We start from the raw sequence: 23,101 nt of genomic DNA on the forward strand, positions 1-23,101 counted from the left end.
AATAAATAAAAAAGTATTATAAATACTTTATTATAAAAAAGTATTTTATTTTACATCTTCTTTTTTTTTATTAACCAAATCTGGGAGTGCTCTGTCTTTTAATTTAGTTCATTCTCATTTATCATGACTTACACATTTGTACCAACTCCTGCCATCTTATTTTTCTGATCCAATCACTCACACTTACTGCTCTGGCTTAGAGATAGCTCTGTTACTTGATGCCTAAACTAAGGATGGAGAGAAGTATATAGATGATATGACCCATGTGGCCGTACCCACTGAGGAAGCCTAAATTATTGCCTGCTATGAGGCCCCCAGTAGCTTTCTCTGTGCTTAGAGAACTCCTGAAGCTAGTTCTACGTCCATTTATTTACTATCTATTTATTTATGAGACTGTGTCTCACTATGCTGCCCAGGCTGGAGTACAATGGCTATTCACAGGCTCAATCACTCTACACTACAGTCTCAAACTCCTGGACTCAAACAGTCCTCCTACCTCAGGCATATCTGAGCTTATAGGTATATGCCATCCTGCTGGGTCTTGGTTCTGCATTTTGAAACTCTGTTGCATTTATTTTGGGCTGTGATCTTTCAGAAAACCAATAGTTTCTGATCAAAAGCAGTGCCCTTTCTTTCTTTTCCAGTTAGTTATTTATTTGGAGTTGTTGTTTTTTTCTATAAGGAAAAGGGTAACATCATTTCTATTATTTCTTCTGCCTTGAAATAGCTTCCTGTCTTAGTCACAGTAAACAGTGTTAAAATAATCTATCAGGAAGCCATTACACTGAGATGGTTCCAGCACTTTGGATTCCTACATAAGCAAACCAAAACCCAAGTCAATGTAAGCAGTAAAACGAAACTTAAGCTTAACCAACAAGAAACCACCAATTAACCTCTAACTGGGCCTTTCCACTTTAACCAAACAATTCTTTGTCTTGGCTTCCACAAACATGTTATAAAAAATATCCCCTCACACCCTCTTGGTGGAGCCCTGAACCACATGCAATCTAGTGCTGCCTGATTCATGAATCACTATCTGCTCAAATAAATTCTTTAAAAGTTTAATGTTCCTGGGTTTAAAATTTAACAATGGGCTACAAGTTCTAGCCCCTGGTATTGTTCTGGCTTCATCTACCACTCTCTCTCTAGATTACTCACCCCAGCCACACTGGCCTCTTGGTTGTACTTCATGTATGCCAGGAGCATGCTCCCACCTCAGGGCCTTGCACTTGCTCCTTCCTTGACCTGGACCACTTTTCTCTCAGACATTCTCAGGGCTCCATGCCTCACCTTCCCAGGTCTTTACTCCACCATCATCTTCTCAGTGGTGGCTTCTCTGGCTATCAGATCTCAAATTGCCAACACATACTCTCTTGTACCCTTGATCTGCTTTTGTTTTCATCTTAGTACTGATATACTATGTGGTGGTTTTATTTTTATCTTAGTTATGGATCCTCTCTCTGACTAGAACATAAGCTCTTTGAAGGCAGAAATGTTTGCCCACTTTGTGCACAGCCCTATCTCTAATGTTTTGAACAGGACTTGACACATAGAACATGGTTCATAGATATCTCTTGAAAGAATTAATAAACTTCTAGGAATTTGGAAGAAGAAAAGGAGGCTATGGAATATGTTAAGTCTGCTATCCTAGTTCCCCTTGTACTTTAGAATCATGCAGACATGCCAACATTCACTGCCCTGTTTAACCTGTCTCTGGAGGAGTTTCATTATCTGATTTGAACATTATATGAAATAAAAGTTCCAGAGAGTTTCCAAGGAGGCCAATGAAAAAAAAAGTGGGAGGAGAAATTAGACATAACAAGGAAAGCTCTCTCTTGAGAAAAGAAATTGGTGTAGGAGGATGGTTGTATGGGTTTCTTTAATCAAAAACAAAAAAGGGACTGCATCTTATCCTCTCTGACTCTCCTTGATTTAGGATAAACTGATGAAGTATAGCAAGATAAATAAAGGAATAAAGAGCTAATCCACAAGGGAGAACACTGTTTTATTGCTCTCACACAGATGTCTGTCCTAACAACACAGGATATTTTTTTTCCTTTGGGGGAGGGTGGGAATAGAGTTGGGGGAGCAGCAATTAAATTGGGACCTCTGGGCAGTCTGTGTTTGGGAATTAGCATTGCATTATTTCCCTGGCTCCCCACCCCCTCTTGTCTTTTAGTTGAGAAACATTTGCCCTGGAACAGCACACAGAGTCTGCATTAGCATCCCTGAGGACACAACTTTGACCCCACAGACTAAGGAAGCTACAGATGGAAAATTCCAAGTTGCTATACTCTTTTATTTTCATGCTAATGCTTCTGCAGAGAGTATTTAAGGAAACAGATGCACAAGAATAATAAAAGGCTAAGGACTAAGAACTCCTCTGGCAACTGAAGTTATGCTCCATCCAGCATGATCCTATATCTCCCTGTGCTTGCACAAGTCCAAAAGGGTCAAGGTGAAACCCTGATTTCATTTTATGAAAAAGCTGAACCAGCATTGACATAGAGAACCCAGGATCACATCCAGTCAGGATCTGGTAATTGTTTAAGTTTCATTTCACTTCCTTCAGGCTACCTCAAAGACAGATAAGCAAGTCCTTCAGTGAAAGGTCTTGGGGAATGGTGATTTCTCTATCTCCCTTGCCAATCCACACCTGAGTTCAAAACAATACTTATCCTTCTGTAAACCAAAAATAAAATTCTAAGGCTCCCTCAACTATCTTAATAGACTCCCTCCTGTTTACCAGGGCACTCCAAAGTTAACCTGAAAAACTGGTTCAGGCTATGATGGAAAGTAGGGGATGGGTTGGACATGCCTCATTACGCCCTCCTCCCTGTTGTAATTCAGGAAAAGCCAACCAGCATTTAACATCTACATAGACCTTAAGTCTGGTAAGAAATATTTACAGTCTATTCTCTCTGAAGCCTGCTACCTGTAGGCTTCATCTGCATGATTATGCCTTGGTTTCTACAACCTCTTATATCACCCAGATATTCCTTTCTATTGATAACTCTTTCAACTGATTGCCCATCAGAAAAATTTTAAATCTACCTATAACCTGGAAGCTCCCCCCACTTAAAGTTGTCTGCCTTTCTGGACCAAACCAATGTACATCTTAAATGTATTTGATTGATGTCTCATGTCTTCCTAAAACATACAAAACCATGCCGTGCCCAGACCACCTTGGGCACATGTCACTAGGACCTCCTGAGGCTGTGTCACAGGTGCATCCTTAAATCTCGGCAAAATAAACTTTCTAAATTTATTGTGAGACATGTCTCAGATACCTATGGGTTCACACTTCCCTTGGATCTAACCTAAACGGTGCTCACTCTATTTGCAGCCCCTGGCCAGGATCTAACCTAAACGGTGCTCACTCTATTTGCAGCCCCTGGCCACTTTCCTTGTATTCTGTGCAACAAGAAAAACCTCACTTTGTCCTAAGAATAATCTCATCCTCGGTATAAATCTTCATGTGGGAGACATATGAGAGCGCTACACTCTGCAAAGCCAGATCATCTTAACATTGTATCCTAATTTGCAAACAAAACTTAAATTTTACTTCACCCTAGCTATGTCTTGCAAAGGAGAAGCTAATCGGAAATGTAGAATAATCATATCTAATTCTTGCTTTAAACGTATCCACCCCCTACTTTCACCTAGATTATGACCAGAAACTAGACAAGAATTCCACAACTTGGTCTCTCCCTAAATCCGTTCACACTTGGAACTCACTCAGGGAAAGTTCTTTCAACTCAGTTCTCACTTTCATCCAAGGCTACCTCCCAATCTTTCTATCGTCGGAGATCCCTCCCTTCTAGCTTGGCCTCTGCCTTGTCTGCGTAGGACCTTGTCTCCAATTAGACTGTAGGATTTCTGAAGGCAGAGCCCACAGCTTCTTTTGCATCTCCTACATGCCCTGGGTAGGGGCTCTCAAGAAAACCATGGCTGGGGGACTGATTGAAGAAACAGAAACAGGCCCCTGAGGTGACCTGAAGCATATGGAATTCTGAGCAAGGGAAATGAAAAGCCCAAAAAGCCCAATACCACACCCTTTATAAAGTACACACATCGCAACAAATCCAAAGTTATTGGAAAAGTAACAGCCCTCTCCTCAGAGCAGCCTCAACCAAAAAATTTCATTAGAATGGATAAAGAAACTGCAGTAAATATTAATGGCTGGAGGAGGAAGTTAGAGGACAGCAGGCCGAGCTGAGCAGGTGTTCACCTCCCTCAATTTCAGTCCGTTTGCAGCCAACAACGTCATCATTTGGCCTTCTTGAGCTCACCGACAGGCCATTTTTCATGATTTTACCATTTCTGGCCAAATGCAAACTTTTTAATTAAATGTACCACATGATTCCAGATGTTTGTTTATTTGTTCCAAAAAAGGTTGTAAAATCACTACATGAGGAAAAACCTGGGGTGGGGTAAAGTTTTCTATAAGAGACAGGGAAATAAAAAGAGTCAGAAGAACTGGGACTAGGAAGTTAATACCGGCCCGAGGTCACAGCAGAACAATTTAGACCAAAAGCATTGGCTTCAAATCACTCTCCTTCCAGAAGCCCAAGATTCAGAAATAAAACACCCTGGGTACTTATTAGTTTTTAAGAGAATGAAGCTCACCTTTAAGCCAAAGACTAGAATGAGAACAAATGTTTGTGGCTGCTCTGCCTGCTTTTTGTACGTTTGTTCCTGCTGCCACAAGCTCCACTACATTAACTCCACCAGTCTTTCATTTAACAGGCCAGATTCGAGTTCATGCATGAATGGTGGGAGAGAATCCTGCAATGGGGTTGAACCAAGAGAGGGGCAACAGGCAGAGACCACAGCCTCCCACACACCATGCTGGCTTCCTTACAGCTTTCTGGTCCTCTGTTTCTCTCTACCCTGAAATACAATCAGTATTCGGTCTATTGTGTTTGCAACAGAATGTTTCCCATACTCCTTCCTTTATTCTTTGTACCCCTAGCCAGCCAGCCAGCCAGCCACTCCAGGCCTTGATCATCAAACGCTGGATTATTGCAACATTATCCTGGGCCCTATGCTGTAGTTTCAAAAGCCAACATCAGAAATATTCTGAATAACATGTGGAGGAAAAACATTGACTGTCCAGTTTCTCTGATGCCTGAGTCCTCGTGACCAAACCATCAGCAACCTCATACAACAACTCCATAGTGGCCATAAGGTTCCCTGTGCATGGCCCCCACTCCTGCTCTCCTGGCAGTATCTATCCTGGCCCCAGCTGTCTTCCCCATCTGTTACCAAGTTGTTTTCTAAATTACCTTTGCTAGAAACCTGCTCTTTGGAGGCATCACAGTCTATGGGCACAGAACCTGGTTATCTGGAAATCTAAGGCTTCTAAGACTGAAATGATCCCCCTCCAATCCCATCCCCCCATGGCCTCCTTGAGTCCAGGCTCCCTCCTTTCCAGCTACCCCTGCATACTGCTTGCAGATTAATAATCCTACAGCGTGGTTTTGAATCAAATATAAACCCTTCTGTCTGTCCGAGAGCTGCCATAATGTGGACCTATCCTACATAAGGAACCTTATTTCTGACCTTTTCAAAGCAGGGTCCCTTTCTCTCATCAGTTCTACCTGTCCTTGCCCTTGTGCTTTATCTCTACCCATTTACCTTTCTGGAATGCCGTTCTTTTGCTCCTCACTTAACATGTTCTTCAAAGCTCAATGCCAACATCCTCCAAAGAGCCATGCCTGAGGAGTCTCACCTACACTGTGCCCTGTCTTTTCTAAACATTGAGAGCACCTGCAGCTTTTACCAACTAATAGAGCCCTTATTTATATAACATATAATTTCTTGTTTGGTTGGTATTACTTCATTTTTAGGATCTTCTCAATCAAACCATAAATTCCTGGAAGATAGAGATAATATTCTCTATTTCTGAATTCTCCACAAATCCTAACAATACACTCAGTACACAGTAAGTACTAAATAAAGACATGTTGGGGAGATTCTTGAATGACTGTGCTCATAGCAATCTTTGTCTTACTGACCATATCATACTTCTTTCCTCATAAAAATGGGCAAGAAACAGAAGGACTCTAAAACACAAGCACATTTAGAACCTTCCACCCTGTACATTCTAAGCTTCCATTTTTTAAGATAAAGGCAGCATGTTTTTACTATCATTTTTTATTGGGACTGTCTGTTGGGGGAAGAGTTGTCTTTCTGACCTCTCATTTTACAGAAGTAGGGTTTGCTACTATTTGAGGGGCAGGGGAAAACTGAAATACATTTTTCCCTCCTTGCTTTGCTTCTGGGAAAGTAAAACCAGATTCGTAGCCCTTCTGTGTCTATGAGAATACCACAATTCTGTCCAAAGAAGAGAAATAAAGCAATCTTGGAGACTGCAAATGAAAAATCATCCTTGGAGAAAAAGGAGAGGAAATGGACCCCTATGGATTTCAAATGTTTAAAGGAGGTTGCTTAAAGTTCCTGGCTAAACTCCATGCCAGTCTTGCTAATAGTCTAACAGATTCATCCATCTTCAGATTCCACTTGGCTTGCTCTTCCATCACTGCCACCCTCGCAGACAGCGAGTGCACACATGCACATCTATCTATATATGTGCGGAAGTTTTAATCTACACTACCCTCCATTCCAATCCACCCAGCCCGGCTCTGTACAGAGTGAAGCTATTGACCCTGCAAAGTAGCAGGGAGATGAATTTGATGACCCAGACCAGAGTTTTTAAACCACTTCAGCAAGGTCTAGAATCAAAGGAAAGTACAATTTATTCAGCACTTAGTAAAGTCCTTTTACTTTGGAACAGAGTGCACCCACTGAAAATAGACTCCTACTGCCACGCAGATAAAATAAACCTGTCAACCACTACTGTCAAATTACTAGTCACCTCGATTAAATAAAGGAAACTTTAGCATCTCTCAGCATCTGAGAATTCCACAAGATTATAAGCCCATAAAAGCATTATGAAGGAAAGAAAACTAAAGTAATGGGTTCTGTTGAAAATGTCATCAGAGGAAATCATTTTACATAATTAGCAAATGCTAATAATAGTTCTGCACGAGGAACCAACACACTCTTCCCCCACACAGTCAAGGCACAGTGGTGGCAAGAAGTCTAAAAGATACAAGCCAAGGCCATACTCTTATTTGACAGGACCCCTGAACAAAAACATGTCTTTGTCTCTAAGGAGGTTTTTTTCTTTTTTCTTTTCTCTCTTTCCTTTTGCGACTTTTCAATACATTATTCATGGGGGAAATTTGGATCTGTCGTGCTTCTGTGAACTTTCAATGAGTCAGTGACAATTTTTGGAGAAATTATTTGATGCTTAGCTCTCTTGAAAGACTAATCAAAATATTCTGGAAGGCAGAAGGCAATATATAAGCAGGTTGTCTTAGTAATAGGGTCTGACCTTAGGTGAGACCTACCTGGCAAAGTCACCAGAACCATCAGATTGTTCATCCCATCTTTTGGTTAGTTTGTTTTGTTTGAGACTGAGTCTCACTCGGTCACCCAGGCTGGAGTGCAGTGGCGTGATCTCTGCTCACTGCAACCTCCACCTCCTGGATTCAAGCAATTCTCCTGTCTCAGCCTCCCAAGTAGCTAGGATTACAGGTGCCTGCCATTGCACCCAACTAATTTTTGTATTTTTAGTAGAGACGGTCCAGTTGGCCCGTCTGGTCTCAAATTGTTGGCCAGGCTGGTCTTGAACTCCTGACCTCAAGTGATCCACCTGCATCAGCCTCCCAAAGTGCTGGGATTACAGGCGTGAGCCACTGCACGCGGCCCCATCTTTTTAAATGGTCAGTGAGAACCAAGAGGCAGTAGGCAAAAGATTCCTTGATGCTGAGCTATTAAGCTGGCCTAAATAAATGCATCTATTTTCCTGAGTCTTTGCTATTGTTTTCTGTAGATTTTGTTTATAATGATCAGACATACTGAACTTTCACATTCCCTGTGACTGACATGACAAGAGAGTAGAAATCTAAAAATGAAAAACTAAAAGTTGCTAAAAGAGACATACTGCCTCTGACAGGGCTCAGAACACAATACCCCAAATTGTGGCACCTTGACGTGCTGAGTGCTTTGAAACAAAAGACACTGGAAGAGCCTCAAAAGCAAGGTCTCTCTGGCCTTCTCTTACCTGCTCCTTCATCCCTCTGTCTCTCCCCTGCAGTGAGTTATAGCAACCAGAATTCCTTTTCCCTAAGTGGGGTCATTGAAACTAGAATCCTGTCCCTTAAAGCCAACCATGAAACCTAGAAAGGTCACACTCTCTCTTCTCCTTTGAAGACTCTCATTTCAGAGGGTCCTGTGCTATAACCAGGGGAAGGAATGCTACATAGAGAGGTTAAGAAGAATCTGAACAGATAGGGCTTGCTGGGTTTCCCCTCAATTTATTACCATTAGATCATACCATTTGTCTAATCATGTTTCTACACAGCTGTCCATTCTTCATTAACATAAGCATAAAAATAGTTTTCCCTTTCATTTCTGAAGGCCCCCCCGTCTCAGAAAATTTTGATTAAGTAAATTTCTTATCCTCTTCTCTTGTTAAGCTATCTTTTGTTATAGGCTGTGACCCTTATAATGGATAAGGAAAAGTATCACATCATTCTGCCCCTGCACCTCTAAATCCTATAAAAGCCCAAAACAAATTGTAAGCAATGGTTTAGCCATCAAGTAACTTCCTTTTGAGCCCTCCTGAAAGCATTATGCTTGTTGGCATGAAGATTTTCTGGCCAACATCTCCCCATCCCAAACATCTTTTCTACATTGCTACCTCTTCACATACAGCCATTTAAATTTCCTTTTGTTCACCTTCACTCTGGCTGATTTAATGAGTTGAAGCAAAACACTCTGTATTTATGGCTCCTGTGGAAACGTATTTTATGATATCTCAGGCTAAAATGTTTTAAATAATATAAAAAACCACAGTTTTCTTTCGGTCTTTTCTTCTTTTTTGGATGGCATACATTGAGCTGCTTCATGGAGATATACAGAAAAATCAATTGCTGAGCATAAAATGCAACTCACATTAGGGAAACTGCAAACGATAACTAATTATGATAAGTTGCTGTATAAATTACTTTGTGACAGTCCCAGCAACCAATTTCAAACACAAATAGACCAAGCCCCTGGTTGGAGAGGAAGATGAGTACCTAACAACTGTGTCAATAAAAATAATGGCAAGATTGCCAACAATAGTCAAAGTAGAAAGTAGAAACTCTAAGCAAGTTTCACAGCAAATTTCCTCTTCATTTTTTTTTTTTTTTGCTTTCTTTCTTTTATACATTTCAAGTCCAATGTTTAATATGGCAAGCTAACTATGGCATACCTTCAAGACTATAGTATAAGCATCAGGAAATAAATAATTTGGGGGCATTCACTAGGCTTGCAATTATCTTGCAAAATGTGTATGCAGACAAGTTGAAATGAGCTCCGCAACGTGATAGCTATTGGCAAGGCAGGGTTATGGTAGATGTGCTGGATTATCTGTTTTAGCATTACCACCATCTGCTTTCTTCTAAGGTTTTCTCTGTAGCTTCAAGGGAGAACTGAAAACTGTATATCTCAGAATCACCTTCAGCAAATCAGCCTAGGTGAGAGTTGGCCAAAGAGAGATGCTGGAGTATGATTTGGAAATCTAGAGAGAAGGAGGAGCAGGGCAGCGCATGGATAATGGCAATGACTGAAACAGTCTCCAGGTGAATGTGAGAATCCCTGCACAGGTGCTTCAGATAAAGAAAGTCAGTGAGAGATGCCTAGGTGTTCCTGTGATCCACAGAAACTTTCCAGCAAGCTCCTGAGTATCACTGGTTCAGTGCTGAGGTTGAGACTGCATGGTGGAGCACCTCTAATTCCTTCCATTAAAACTCTTCATTACTGGAATACATAGAGTGCCTTCTATTTTCCCCGTCTGAATCCAGACTGACATGGAGCATTGTCTCTTTTTGTTTTCAAACCTTCTCCACTCCTGATTTTATTGTTCTGTAATTTAAAAATAAAGAATGGCGGGGCAGGAGTAATGCAATTCTTTGACAGAGGCAGGCAAGTATCTCCTAGCAGCCTTAGCACAGGCTTTGGAAATGCATGGCAGGCAGCGGTGAACATTTCCAGGCCATGCCTCTCCCTGTACTTTTTCTCCTCTTCCTTCCAGCTCAAGGCCACAGTTAGTCCTACCTACATTTGCTTCATATGCACTGGGTAAAGGACAAAGGTCAGGGGTGACCTGAGAATTAAGGGCACAGGGCTTTGATTTTGTTTCCCTTGCCTGTTCTTGAGTTGCTCCATCATCCCCAGCAATTCTTGATGTCTCCCTCTGTTAAATGGGAATAATATTTGCCCTCCCCACTTTACAGGGTTTTCTTGAGGATGATATAGTTTACATTCTAAATAGAAATGTTTTCCCCAAAAGATACAACGCCCTGTACAAATGTGAATTCTACTTCTAAGAGCTACCGGGTAAAGAACGGCAATACCTGGCATGCTAGGGCATGTCCTGTACTCATAACATATTTAAAGGGACATTTCTGCAACAGACATTTTAGCACTCCTCATAACATGGACACAGCCAAGGACACAATGTGTAGATTGCCACTAGGGAACAACTGAGATTACTGACACATCCCCGTGTCCTCCTCATTCCAAAGATATGCTCCAACCCAGGGCAGCATTCTCAGAGAGAATTCAAGTGGACCATTCTAAATCCATGTGTGTACCACAATCTTTACCTTACTGAGAGTCTGACCCCTTCCTTGAGAGTTTCTGTTCTAGTAAAATAATTCCATCAGTTACTTCAATTCATCCTATTCCCTTCCCTACCATCAAACCACCAATGCTTGAAAACTACAACATTAAAATAATCAACTATTTAGAAGTTAGGCTTTGTGACTAAATGCTCTCTGGTAATGAATCAACACATATGACACCCATCCCTGATGGTTTGGGTTTATGAAAGCAACAGAATTGAGGTCTGAGGTCCACACAGCTAGACCTTTCCCTTTAGTGTGTTCACCCCCAAAGGAGGCAGGGTCTCTTTTCTCACATGCAATCAAGTTACCTTGCAGAGGTGACTAAGATACTCACGCTTCCCCTGGGTTTCTATTATTCAGTCTTTACTGAACAAATATATATGGAGCTCCATTTAGGTAGGAGGTCCTGTGCCAGGCATTGCAGATAAAGTGGTGAACATATGCAATCACAACCACTCTTTCCAACAGCTTATGGCCTATCCAGGAAGATAGTCCCTGAATAGGGAACACTGGCCTAATATAAGTGTGTAGGGGGGATCAGGGGAGTTTCCTTTGGAGCTGTGATATGTAAGCTGATACCTGAAGAAGGGGCAGTGTCAGTGATATCAAAGAGAAGCTGAGGCTGGGTGCAGTGGCTCATGCCTGTAGTCTCAGCACTTTGGGAGCCCGAGATAGGTGAATCATTAGGTCAGGAGTTTGAGACCACCCTGGTCAACATGGTGAAACCCTGTCTCTACCAAAGATACAAAAAATTAGCTAGGTGTGGTGGTGTGTGCCTGTAATCCCAGCTACTCAGGAGGCTGAGGCAGGAGAATCACTTGAACCCGGGAGGCAGGTTGCAGTGAGCTAAGGCTGTGCCATTGCACTCCAGCCTGGGTGACAGGGTGAGGCTCCATCTCAAAAAAAAAAAAAGATGATTTGGACTTACTGCTACCTCTCAGGAAGTTTTCATTTATAAGGAGTTTAAGACACACAGAACCTGACCTTTACCATACAAAGTAGAATATGAACAATTGCACCTGGAAGATAGAAACAAATATCAGACGTACCTATAGAAAGAAGAAAATCAATATAACTCAGATCAGTAAAAGTTTCATGTAGGAAGCAAAGTACGACATGTTACTATCCCTGTGATATATGGATTATCTACAAGTAACAGATGGAAGAATTGAGTCCCAGGTCTCCTGATCATTATTCTAAGCCCGGACTTCCTTTGCATTTGAATCTACAGTTTTTAGGACATGAATCTTGGGCCTATCATACTCGACATTGGAAGTTACACAAAAGGACAAGTAAAGGGAAAATGGCATGTACAGAAAAATAGCAATTTGCACATGAACTACTGCCCGCCAGTTTTTGTAGTTGTTGGTGCGGAAGGAAAAGAGATTGGGAACTGGATGAATAAAAAATTATTTGCAAATAGAACTTCCAGTGAGGACTGTATAGACAAAAGTTTCAGACGTCATGGAGAATTTCACTTGAGAAAGAACTGATGTAATTTGTCCTCACACCATGAAAGGCCCCCTTCTGCATAAATGTTTGTAAGCTGTTTGCATGAAGGTATTAACAAATGAAATTCAAATAGTTTCGTGATTTACATGATCAGAAACTTGAAAGAATTATCTTAAATATTAAAAAAAAAAACGAGATAGTATTAAGTGGTTTCATTTTAGTGCCAAAAAATAATGGCTTTCTCATTTGGGGAAAGCTAAGTTGGTTCCAGCCAAATTGGTTTATGCCAAGCTGAAATATATTAGTCTCACCTTTCTCCTGCACAGATCAGTTCAATAATCCAGCTTTAATGAACTTCCTTGGTCTTCTCTTTATTGGTCTCCTTATGGCCATCAGCCCAAAGATCATATGATGATGCGGACTTGCTTTTATCAACAACCAAGTCAGCACTGATCAGGAAACCAATGTGTTAAATGTGTAGGGATTTTCTTCAGTAAAATTGAGATGTCTGTGTTGGCTCCCTTTAAAAAATGTCTTTACGTTTCTCTCATTGATGTTAGGCCCTAATGTCATCCAAGAGCACTTACTTGAACTCTAACAACTTTAGGCATTTTTCCATATTCCAAATATTATTCCAAATATCTTAAAACTATATTGTGTTATATTTCCTTCCTTCAAGTCTCAGATTCTTTATATTACTGTTAAAAATGACAGATGATATTTGCCCTATTCCTAATGATTATCATCTGTCTGATCATATCTCCCCATTGTGAAATCTCAATTTCATGGCCAGATAAACTTTACAAGTGGCTGGGAGGTTTCTGAGACTTCAGTTTCTATGCAACTTATTCAATAGACTCTAAAGTAAAAATGCCCTTATTCAAACATAAGAAACCAATAAATAAACACATGAGGATATGAGGCTAATTTAAGAGTTAATTTTTTGCTCCATCTAGATGTGGTGTCATTTTAGGGAAATTCCCCCAAAAACAGTCTCGAAAGGGATGTATGCTTAAGACCTTCAAAAGGATATTCAGTGAAAGAGACCTGTTCAGACCCCTCAAAACACAGCAGGTTGGCAGCAGCTTATTCCCCCAACTTTGAGCAAAATTGATTTTTCACAAAATTAACTAATGTATATTTAAATGTAGAAAAGTTCTATTGATGCCCAGACACCAGAAAGGCAACACAGGTCCAAGGCACAGACACTGGAAATCCTGCACTACTCTTTTCTTCGTTTCCTGCAGAATACAAGTATCCCATTTGCCCAGAGCCCAGATGGTGACTCGGAGGGTCAGGTTCACTACTTTCTGAGCATCTACACAGTCTGTTCTTCCACCTGCTCATCCTGCAATGCTGCTGGGATGACAATGCTGGAATAGTCCCTGTTCACTTTCCTCTTTACATGTACAAGTGGAATTTCCTTCTTGGGGAAACAATATTTAAAACAGCCAGCTTAGGGATAAGACATTTTCAAATATTTCATGTCAGTGTTCTGTCTGCTTTTGAAGTTGAAGACTCTAGAGATGACAACAGACATGCAAGGCTTTGGTAAAACTGAGTAAACCAAATTAACGTTTTGAGAATAAGGGAATTCAGCAAAAACTGCACATGGCTTCTCTCAATGTTGCCAGGCAAATTGGAATTCCTTTTAGTTATAATGTAGAGTTCATTCATTTTGAAATTACAGATGTTGTTATATTCTCAAACAATGATACTTTTATAAATGTTAGTGAGTTTCCCAATTTCTCTCCATCACTAATACTGGAGTTAACATCTCCTTGATAATTTTTAAGTACTCTAATCTCTTTATTTAAAGAAAAAAATCACAAAATTATATTATACCGTAGATTTCTTTGCCTCCTGAGTAGACTGCCACTAAATTCTGTTTAATACAGGTTAAAATCACTACGTGTGACAGGTATGGTTTTCTCATCAAGGACTTAAAAAGCACTGTGTTCTTTCTAAAGTGGCGAGGCAGCAGTAATGAGCCAGAGCTCTGCACAGCCAAGTGTCCCTCCCTGCACCCACTGAGAGCAATAAAAAGCTGAGTTCCAACCTTGGTGACTGGTAAGTTCCCTGGAAGCAGAAGGCAAGGGCGTGTAGTGGAGCTCCGGGGAGCCGGCAACGTCCTCACTGGAAGCCTGTGTGACATAAACAAAGTCAACATGAAGCAACAGCAAATACCAAACTCCTCATTTACCTAGACTTGTCTCCTTGGGATCTAAGCTTGGAGAAAATTATTCACCAAGATATTTCTTAGGAAGCAAGAGTTGTTTTTGTTGAGATAATATTCTGGTAAGTGTTGGGTAAGATCCAAAGCTTTGAGGGGCCTCAGTACATATGGAATAGCTCTAAGAAAAGGGGGCAGTTTATGTGCTGAAATGAAAGGAGAGGGAGGAGGAGAAAGAGAGAGGCAGAAGACAGGAAAAGTTAAAGGCTTAGATTTCCATCAGGCCTTCATCCAGTAATTCCCACAAAGTAAAGGCTGGCTATAAGCAGATTTCTTTGGATACTAGTGAAGAGGTTAAGTTCTGCCCCTAGGGATAAATGGGGAAAACCAGGGCTGACTTCCATGAGCCCAGTGGCATGAAAGACTCAGCAGAATGAAGTCACTATAGGAAAGGATATAAATTGTCTTGTGTTGTGCACTGGGGATTCTGGCTCAGTTTAACAACAGCAATGAGAAATACGTCTGAAATTTGGATTTGGGATGTAGTGCTTATCAACAAATGTGTCACTCCAAGGCCTAAAAGAAAATAACATAAGATACATCTAGGATGATGCTTTTTCACTGTATGCAGACAACTCTTTAACCATAGAACGGTGTCCAAGATGGCCCAAGCTGCTAAGGCTCTCTTTCAGAACCCAACATCCTTGTGAGCTAAAGCCAAAAGAAAGTACTTCAGCTTGGGGTCAGCTATCACTCAGAACCAATGACCAGTATGCCACACTCACAGTGTGGTTGCTAGTAGCAAGAAACATTATTACCACTGTAACTCTTAACTGAGATTCCTAAATCAAATGCAGCTTTTTTTTTTTTTTTTTTTAATATCCCAAAAAGAACATCTGCTAGGATCAAAATCTGAAGCTTACAATCTTTCCAAGCTTCGTGAAAAAGTAAATTTCATTAATGCTACATTTTTCTTTCCGGAGTAGGAAATACATTCTATGGGATATATTTGCCCTCCTAAAAGCAGGCCTTTTCTCCAAAGAGATTACCTATATTATAGGAATCAAAACTAAGTAGGAGATTAGACCTACTTGCTAGAAAAACCCTTTAAATTTCATTTCTGACATTTGAGACGTTTGACTAAGCGGCTTTCAGTGGAGACTTACAGGAAGAGCGTGAGTGCAGCAAAATCAGAAGATCTATCCCTAGGTAGAAAACAGTTTTCAGGTAGCACTTCTTCACTCCAGCTCCAAGGCAAATACATGGTGTTTCAAGTTGGATCCAAGACTATTGGGTCCACAGAAATAAAGGCTTAGTCATCAAGAAAACATGTTTTAAAGTAGGAAAGACTTTTCCACTTTTTAGCACACTACAAGAATGTGGAGCCCAAAATTAGATTAAAAATCAAACACTACAGTCACCAAGTATCTCTCTATTGGGTATTCAAGGTCTCCTGTAATTTCTACACGATGAATGAAACATGAGGATAGTATCCTAAATATGACATCTATTTAATGCTTGAGGCAGGATATATGGGGTGAGGGTACAGGGGTCATCCTCTCTAGATCTATCATACTTCCTCCATAGGAAGCCATAGCTGTCAATATTTCTGCTCCATCTCATCACTTTAAAAAAAAAGACCCAAAAATCCAATATGAGTTTTAGTTTGTTGTGTTGTGATATTTCTTAGAACTTTTAATCTCGATTTCGGCTGTTGACAATTTGATGACAGCTTTTTTCTACAATTACTGGAACAAATGCCACCTTTTCGGAAACACCTCTGACTGTGCTACACATTAGAATTCTGTAACCAAGCGTAAAAGAGATATTTAGTTTTGTTTCGTATTTTAGGTACAGCAAAAAATGGTGTGGCTTCTGTTGTTTTGCAGTCATCATTCTATGACCAGCACTTAATTACTTTCCTGCTCAGTGTCCATTGATAAACTCACATCATGGAAAATAATCCAGGAAAGAACGATTTTGCAAACTATGCCTTTTGGTGGGACTTCTATGGCTGGATGTTTCAGAAAACAACTACAAATCAACGTTCCAACTATCAGCTCTTTGACTTGGCTTTTTTCAAAATGAAGCCCATGTGATCCTTTCAACAGTGATGTTCACTGAACCTTAGGATTAGAAGCATAATTCAGAAAGACACAATTATCATATGAAAGAAGTGGGCAAGAAAATGCCTTAAATTTATACCGTATGTGCCAAAGAATAAAGAACTCGCCTTGAAACTGAGGCAGTATACCCATTGTATACTGAGTATGCAGTAATGTAAAATTTAAATAATGTTTTCTTTTGCCTGGATTAAGAAGATATGCCTAAAATGAGAATAAGCAAATCTGAGTAAATCTGAATCTTGAAGATTATAAAGACTCTCAAATATTTGAATCCTTGGCAAATTTGTTGTTGTTATTGAGACAGAATCTCACTCTGTTGCCCAGGTTGGAGTGCAGAGGCACAATCTCAACTCACTGCAACCTCTGCCTCTCCGGTTCAAGCAATTCTCATGCCTCAGCCTCCTGAGTAGCTGGGATTACAGGCACGTGCCACCACATCCAGCTAATTTTTGCATTTTTAGTAGAGACAGGGTTTTACCATGTTGCCCAGGCTGGTCTTCAACTCCTGGCCTCAGGTGATCCACCTGCCTCAGCCTCTAAAAGTGCTGGGATTACAGGCGTGAGCCACCACACCCGGCTCTTGCCATATTTTGTAAATGCCTATGACAAGGAATTATAGTTTTACATTTTACTTTTTAAATTCTCCTGTCAGGAAATATTTGCAATATCTACAATAAATAATTAATATCCAAATAAAAAAAAGAATGTCTTTAAATCAATAGAAAATATTATAGAAAAATAGACAAAGGAAATGTCTGGAAATTCAAAGACGAGAAAACCTGAACAGTCAATGAACATAAGAGAAGTTGCTGAAATTTACTAGGACTAAGGGCAATGCAAATTAAAACAAGATACGATTTTTCCACTCATCATATTGACAAACTTTTAAGTCTCACAATAGCAAGTACTAGTGAGAACAAAGGAAAAAGAAACTGTTATCCTCTCATTCCTTGCTAGTGGGAATGTACATTGGTTCCACCGCTTTGAAGAGTAACTTAGCAATATCTAATAAAATTGAAAATTGGTGAAGCAATTTCACTTAAAATATATACTCTACGGAAAATATCACATGAGTCTGCAAATTGAGACATAAAACAATGTTTATTGCAGCATTATTTATAACAGAAGAAACTGGAATTAACTCAAATGTCTGTCGATGAGGAAAATAAATACAATGTTGTATATCAATAAGACCGAATAATATTTAGTATTTAAGAGAAACAAACCTGATTTCTATATCTCACTCAGATAGGTCTAAAAATGTAATACAGAGTGAAAATTCAAGTTGCAAAGATGATAAATGTAATATAATATTTATGGAAATATAAAGTTTGTTGATTTCATGTATGTATGGAAACATCTAAAAATTATAAAAAATATACACTAAATTCATGAAAATGATTGCTTCTGCCAAGGGGCAGTGTAGCAGGACTGGGGCTAGTGGGATGTGGAGAGAGGGGAACTTCAGCTGTATATATGATGTTCTTTCTTTCATTTAAAGAAGACTTTAAAAAATGTCAAAATATTAGAAACCACAAATTCTGGATGATCCCTACATGTGTTCATTATTTTAAAACTTTTCTACATTTTGGAAATTTCTCAGACTTAAGCCTGAAATTTTTTAAAAAACACCAAAAGGCCCTATTTCTTTTCTAATCCATGTACTTCTATATTGACATGAACCCATAATGAGAGAAAAATTCCTATAACAATTCTCTAGTACTTGTACAACATGGATGAAAGTCATCTCTGATTGGCTTTTTGTGATGAAATATCCCATTTCTGTTTCTTCTAGAGCTACTGAGAGTGAGCTCTAGAATAGAAAAAAGCAGATGATGGTAAATATGTATCCCCTTCCCCACAAGGCTTGAAACACTCATTCTGGCCTAATAGTCTTTCTGCTGAAGATATGTCAAAGCATTCTGAAGGTTACTTGATTCTTCTCCTGCTCACAAAGAGTTACCAATAATTTTTAAAACTCACATCAATAAAGGTAATAGCCACTAATATACTGTACTCTGCAATATCCATAATGGAAAGAAGGAAGGTAGAACTTTGGCAACCTGCTTGGAAAAGATTCAATGCACATACAGTGTATTCTACAACAGACTTGCAAAGCGAGAATTTCACTCAGTGATTACCGGAACTGATAAATGCGTAAAATTCAAGCCCCTTTCCAATGGGTGCATTCAATGAAAAACTGCAGTCTGGTGGATATTTCTGAATGTCATGGACACACTGAAAGAACTTGGTACAGACCACAGGAGGAGAGATTTGGCAGACTTCGAAACAAGAAGGGGGCAGCTACAAAGTTGTTTAATAGCCATAAATCTCCCACTATTTTTCGCAAAATACCATCTAAGACCACAGCTCCACAACTCATTCCCCATCACTCAACTCAAGTGGAGTGCTTTGGCATGCTCGCTCACCCTTAAATCATACACCACAGAAAGTGATCCCAGGTCTGGGAAATATGTCAGCCTCTTTCAAGCAAAAGCAATCTTCACTTTTCATCACAATTCATTCCCTGAAACCATGGTATAAAGCTGACTCTTCTAAAAACATTTATTTTCTCTCTTAAGAAAAAGCATCACTCATTTAGTTATCAAGTATTTAATAACCACCTACTATATGCCAAGCCCTGTGCTAAGAATACCAAGAAAAATAAAATGAGAACATTGGTTGCATTCCTGGGTCATAAAAAAAAAAAAATCATACTCTGATTAATACTGGTTACAAAGAGCCATCAACTCATAGCGTGTCCCTCACACTCCCATACTCTGGATTATCATAGAATGTTGTCCCTGACCTTGATTATGACATCTAAACCCCTGTAACAGTAGTTATGTCCTTACCCATTTCTCATTCATACTAACAGAGAGCTTTAGAGGTTAACTATATGAACTTCCGGAAATTAATTATACAATTAACCCTTGTGCCCAACATACTGCCAGAAATACAGGAAGAAGTCAATGCATGATAACTGAATGAGTAAAACATTTTAAAGTCAAAGATAAAACTACATACCGTGATTGTAATTAAACATGAAAGTGCAGGCCAGGTTGCCAGAATCAGAACATAAAGACTTGCCATCTTCTGAAGGATTAAGTTAGAGAAACTAAAGAACCAGGTAGAAGGCTGAAGCTTCCCACCTCTCTCACAGATTAAGGTATGATGCCTTTCAGTAAAGCAAGGGAGAAGGTGTCACTGACAGACAGATTAAGTTGGGAACAATAGACAGGTTTGGAAGCAGGAACAGCCACATCCTGTCTAGAGTAAGAAGCCAAGAACTTGGGAGGAAAACAAAAGGCAAGGAAGGGATGAGGGTGAGTCTGGAACCAAGAGACCAAGAAAAGATCCCAATGGAGAAGAAGTCAGAGTCTGGGCAAAAGCTGACCATGAAGCTGAGTGAGAGAGCTGAAGGGTGATTCAACTGAAAAGCTGGTCACAGCAGAGGCTGGTGGGGAGAGGAGGATTGTGTCAAAAGCCTCTCTGGAATAAGAAAGACTTTTGAAGGCAATGGGCCAGAGCTTCCCATTTGTTTCTATCTGATCTACAAGGGACCCAGTTCTGCCAGTGCCCACAGTGGCATCTGGCCCAGAGTAGTAGTTCACAAATATTTATGAAAGGCAGGGAAGGAAAAAGAAAAGGAGGGAGGGAGGAGGAGAACTAGGAAAGGAAAAAAGGAAGGAAGGCCTGTGGCTTGGGTATCTTATGGGCTATTATATAACTAATCCAATCACAGAATGTAAGAGTTGTTAAAGATCTTACAAATCATCTAGAGCAGTGGTCCCAAAACATTTTTATCAGACACTTATATAACAGAAGAAAAAATAAAATCATCTAAATATTGGATGTTATGGAAGTGATCATAATGTCTTTTGGTAACCTAATACAACCATAAGTACAAAGGAAAGAGAAAGAGGCAAAGATATTAATTACCTAGTATTAAGTGAACATAGTAAACACTAAAATAATACATAGGTTGTGGTTTTTAACTACATAAATTTTGGAATAGGTAGAATATACAAAGATAAAAAGATTTTTTGGCTGGGCACAGTGGCTCACATCTGTAATCCCAGCACTTTGGGAGGCTGAGGCAGGTGGATCACCTGAAGTCAGGAGTTTGAGACCCGCCTGACCAATATAGTGAAACCTTGTCTCTACTAAAAGTACAAAATTAGCCGGGTGTGGTGGCATGAGCCTCTAGTCCCAGCTACTCAGGAGGCTGAGGCAGGAGAATTGTTTGAGCCCAGGAGGCGGAGGTTGCAATGAGCTGAGATCGTGCCACTACACTCCAGCCTGGGGGACAGAATGAGACTCCATCTCAAAAAATAAGTATTTTTGCTAGCAATATGATCAAGATGGTTGGAGTTGTAAACTTTATTTAACATATCATTATTTCTTATAATTTACAATATTTACAAATTGAAACACTACTCATATACAATTGCTGATATGAAATAATGCCTAGTCCATTAAATATTTTTCAATCTGTCCTATCAGAGATTGAGGAGAGAGGAAAAAAGAGAAGAGAGGAAAAATACGAATTGAGGAAAAAGAAGGAGATGGTAAAGAAAGGAGGCAAAGTGTGTGACAGGATCTAATATTTCTTGAATATATAGTAAATGCTAATGGTTATCCAATGTATGAGATATGTCCTATATTCCTCTCATTTGAAAAACGAAAAAACTGAGACTTAGGAAAGATTAGTAACATGTCCAAGGCTATCCAGTTCTAAAGTCCAGAGTGTGATTAGAAACCAAGTCAGCCTGACTCCTAAAGCCCAAACTGGTTCCATAGCCCCACACTCTCTCTGCATTGGAGCCCTCAGGTTTTCATGATGCTCTTCTTCTGACCATTACTCTATTCTTCCCTGCTTCACTGTCCACTGGATACTTGTCCCTTCTGCAGAACTGTAGACATCAAGATTGTAGGGGCCAGTCCTAATTTGACAGTGAATGCCTTGCAGCACCTAACAGGACAACTTCTCAAAGCATTGAGACAAGATTATCAAATGAGAAGGAATTTACTAATAGCATGGGTAGTTTTAATAAGGGCAGAACATCCTATCTACAAATAAATATCTTTATCCAAAGAAGTATGATGGAACACAAATTAATAGTTTGCTGCTAATTAATTCTTGCTGAAGATTTGCTTTGTGTCATATGTTCAAACACAGAACATAATCAGTATGTAATATAACCTCCAAGTAATGTGGGGGTGTATACATCACATTTATTGAGCATTAATTATATGCAGGCATTTTATAATTTATTTTCTCTCACTGTTTCATTTAACCCTATCAATAGCCTTATAATACAAGTGTCACAGGATCCTTGGGGTGTCACTTTTCTAGTCAGAAACCTCTGTGGCCGGTGGTGCCTTTGCTTGAGTTTTGCCTGGGCTCACTGGGCTTATTCCACACACTTGGCCCAGCAGGCTGCCCTTGGTTGGCACTACCGGTCCAGATCCCACATCTGCCAAGGGTGAGCCAGGCATGGAGTGGCAAGGAATGTGTGAGTAAGCACAGGGTTCGGCCAAGCGCACAGCTAGGTGTGCTGGCTGCGCAGCACCAGCAGGCAGGCAGCTCCAACTGCCAGTACAGGCGCTGGCTCCAAGGGAGGCTGCAGCTAGACCAGGCGTCCTGCAAGTAGCTTCCACCATGAGCACCAGGGAATGCCGTGGTGCCTGGAAGCTTGGAGACGCTAGGAACCACAGAGCCCTAAAGAGGGCGTCACAGCCCTGGTTTGGAGAGCCCCTAGGTCTGGGCTCCCTGAAGGGCTGCAGCTCCTCCCCCCTCATCACCTGCAACGTGGCAGGCGGGGACGCGTGTTTCAGCCCTGTTTGTGTTACAGCTCTTTTAGTCCGGCCATTGGTGGATCTTGAGTTCTTGTCCTGCATCCAGGAAGAATGAGGCACGTGGACAACTTGGAGGGTGAGCAAGACAGAGAGGAGCTTCACTGAGCAACACAATAGCTCTCAGAAGACCCATAGTGTGTAGCTCCTTTCTACAGGCAGGTCATTGGAGTGGGGAGGGTGTCTCTGGGTTCAAAAGGGAGGAAGTGAGTGCTGATTGGTCCATGGGCTGCCATGGGCCCGTCGAAAAAGCATCATAAATTCTCACTCCAGGCGGTGGACTCCACCTGGAGCTAGAAGCCCGGCCCCCAGGCTTCAAGCCATCCCTGGCTTTGAAGATGGGGTTTCACTGGGGACCCACCCCCTTCCACCGAGGGAACTGTCTGCCTTCCACGTTTGCCAGGCTGTTCATGTTGAGGGGTGTCTGCAGGCCCGCAGGGAGCTGCCCTCAGCACCCCCTGGGCTGCTTCCTGCACTCACTGACGCCCAAAGTCTGGCGGGGGCCAAAGCAGCAGGGGGCACTGGCGTGTGAGTGCCGCCCTGAGCGCACGCAAACCCAGCTGGGTCACGACAGCGCTCGGGCTTGGCCACAACTTTGCTGTGCACTGGAGTGGGCACCGGGAGCGGGGAGAGGCCTGGAAGCAGGAGCAGGAACTTCCAAGCCCACAGGGGCAGGGGCTTCCCAAGCCCCTGAGAGCACAGTGATGCCAGGGTCTAGAACACGGCTAGGAAGCTGCAGCTGCACC

The 23,101-nt window shown here is 40.9% G+C and overlaps 1 protein-coding gene and 1 pseudogene across 3 annotated transcripts in view; both read right to left on the bottom strand.

Moving 5' to 3' along the window:
• The window catches only part of LOC108529490 (mRNA turnover protein 4 homolog), a 6,839-nt pseudogene extending 1,635 nt beyond the window's left edge, over positions 1–5,204 (bottom strand).
• The window catches only part of LRMDA (leucine rich melanocyte differentiation associated), a 1,135,663-nt gene that overhangs the window by 221,497 nt on the left and 891,065 nt on the right, over positions 1–23,101 (bottom strand). For all 3 annotated transcript variants that reach the window (XM_017871897.1, XM_017871895.1, XM_017871896.1), the window contains one exon: positions 14,257–14,341. In XM_017871897.1, coding sequence (XP_017727386.1) covers positions 14,257–14,341 — 85 coding nt within the window. The remainder of the gene's footprint in view (positions 1–14,256; positions 14,342–23,101) is intronic.

This window comes from Rhinopithecus bieti, unplaced genomic scaffold (assembly GCF_001698545.2).
Source record: "Rhinopithecus bieti isolate Rb0 unplaced genomic scaffold, ASM169854v2 scaffold_6022, whole genome shotgun sequence".
Classification (NCBI taxonomy): Eukaryota; Metazoa; Chordata; class Mammalia; order Primates; family Cercopithecidae; genus Rhinopithecus; species Rhinopithecus bieti.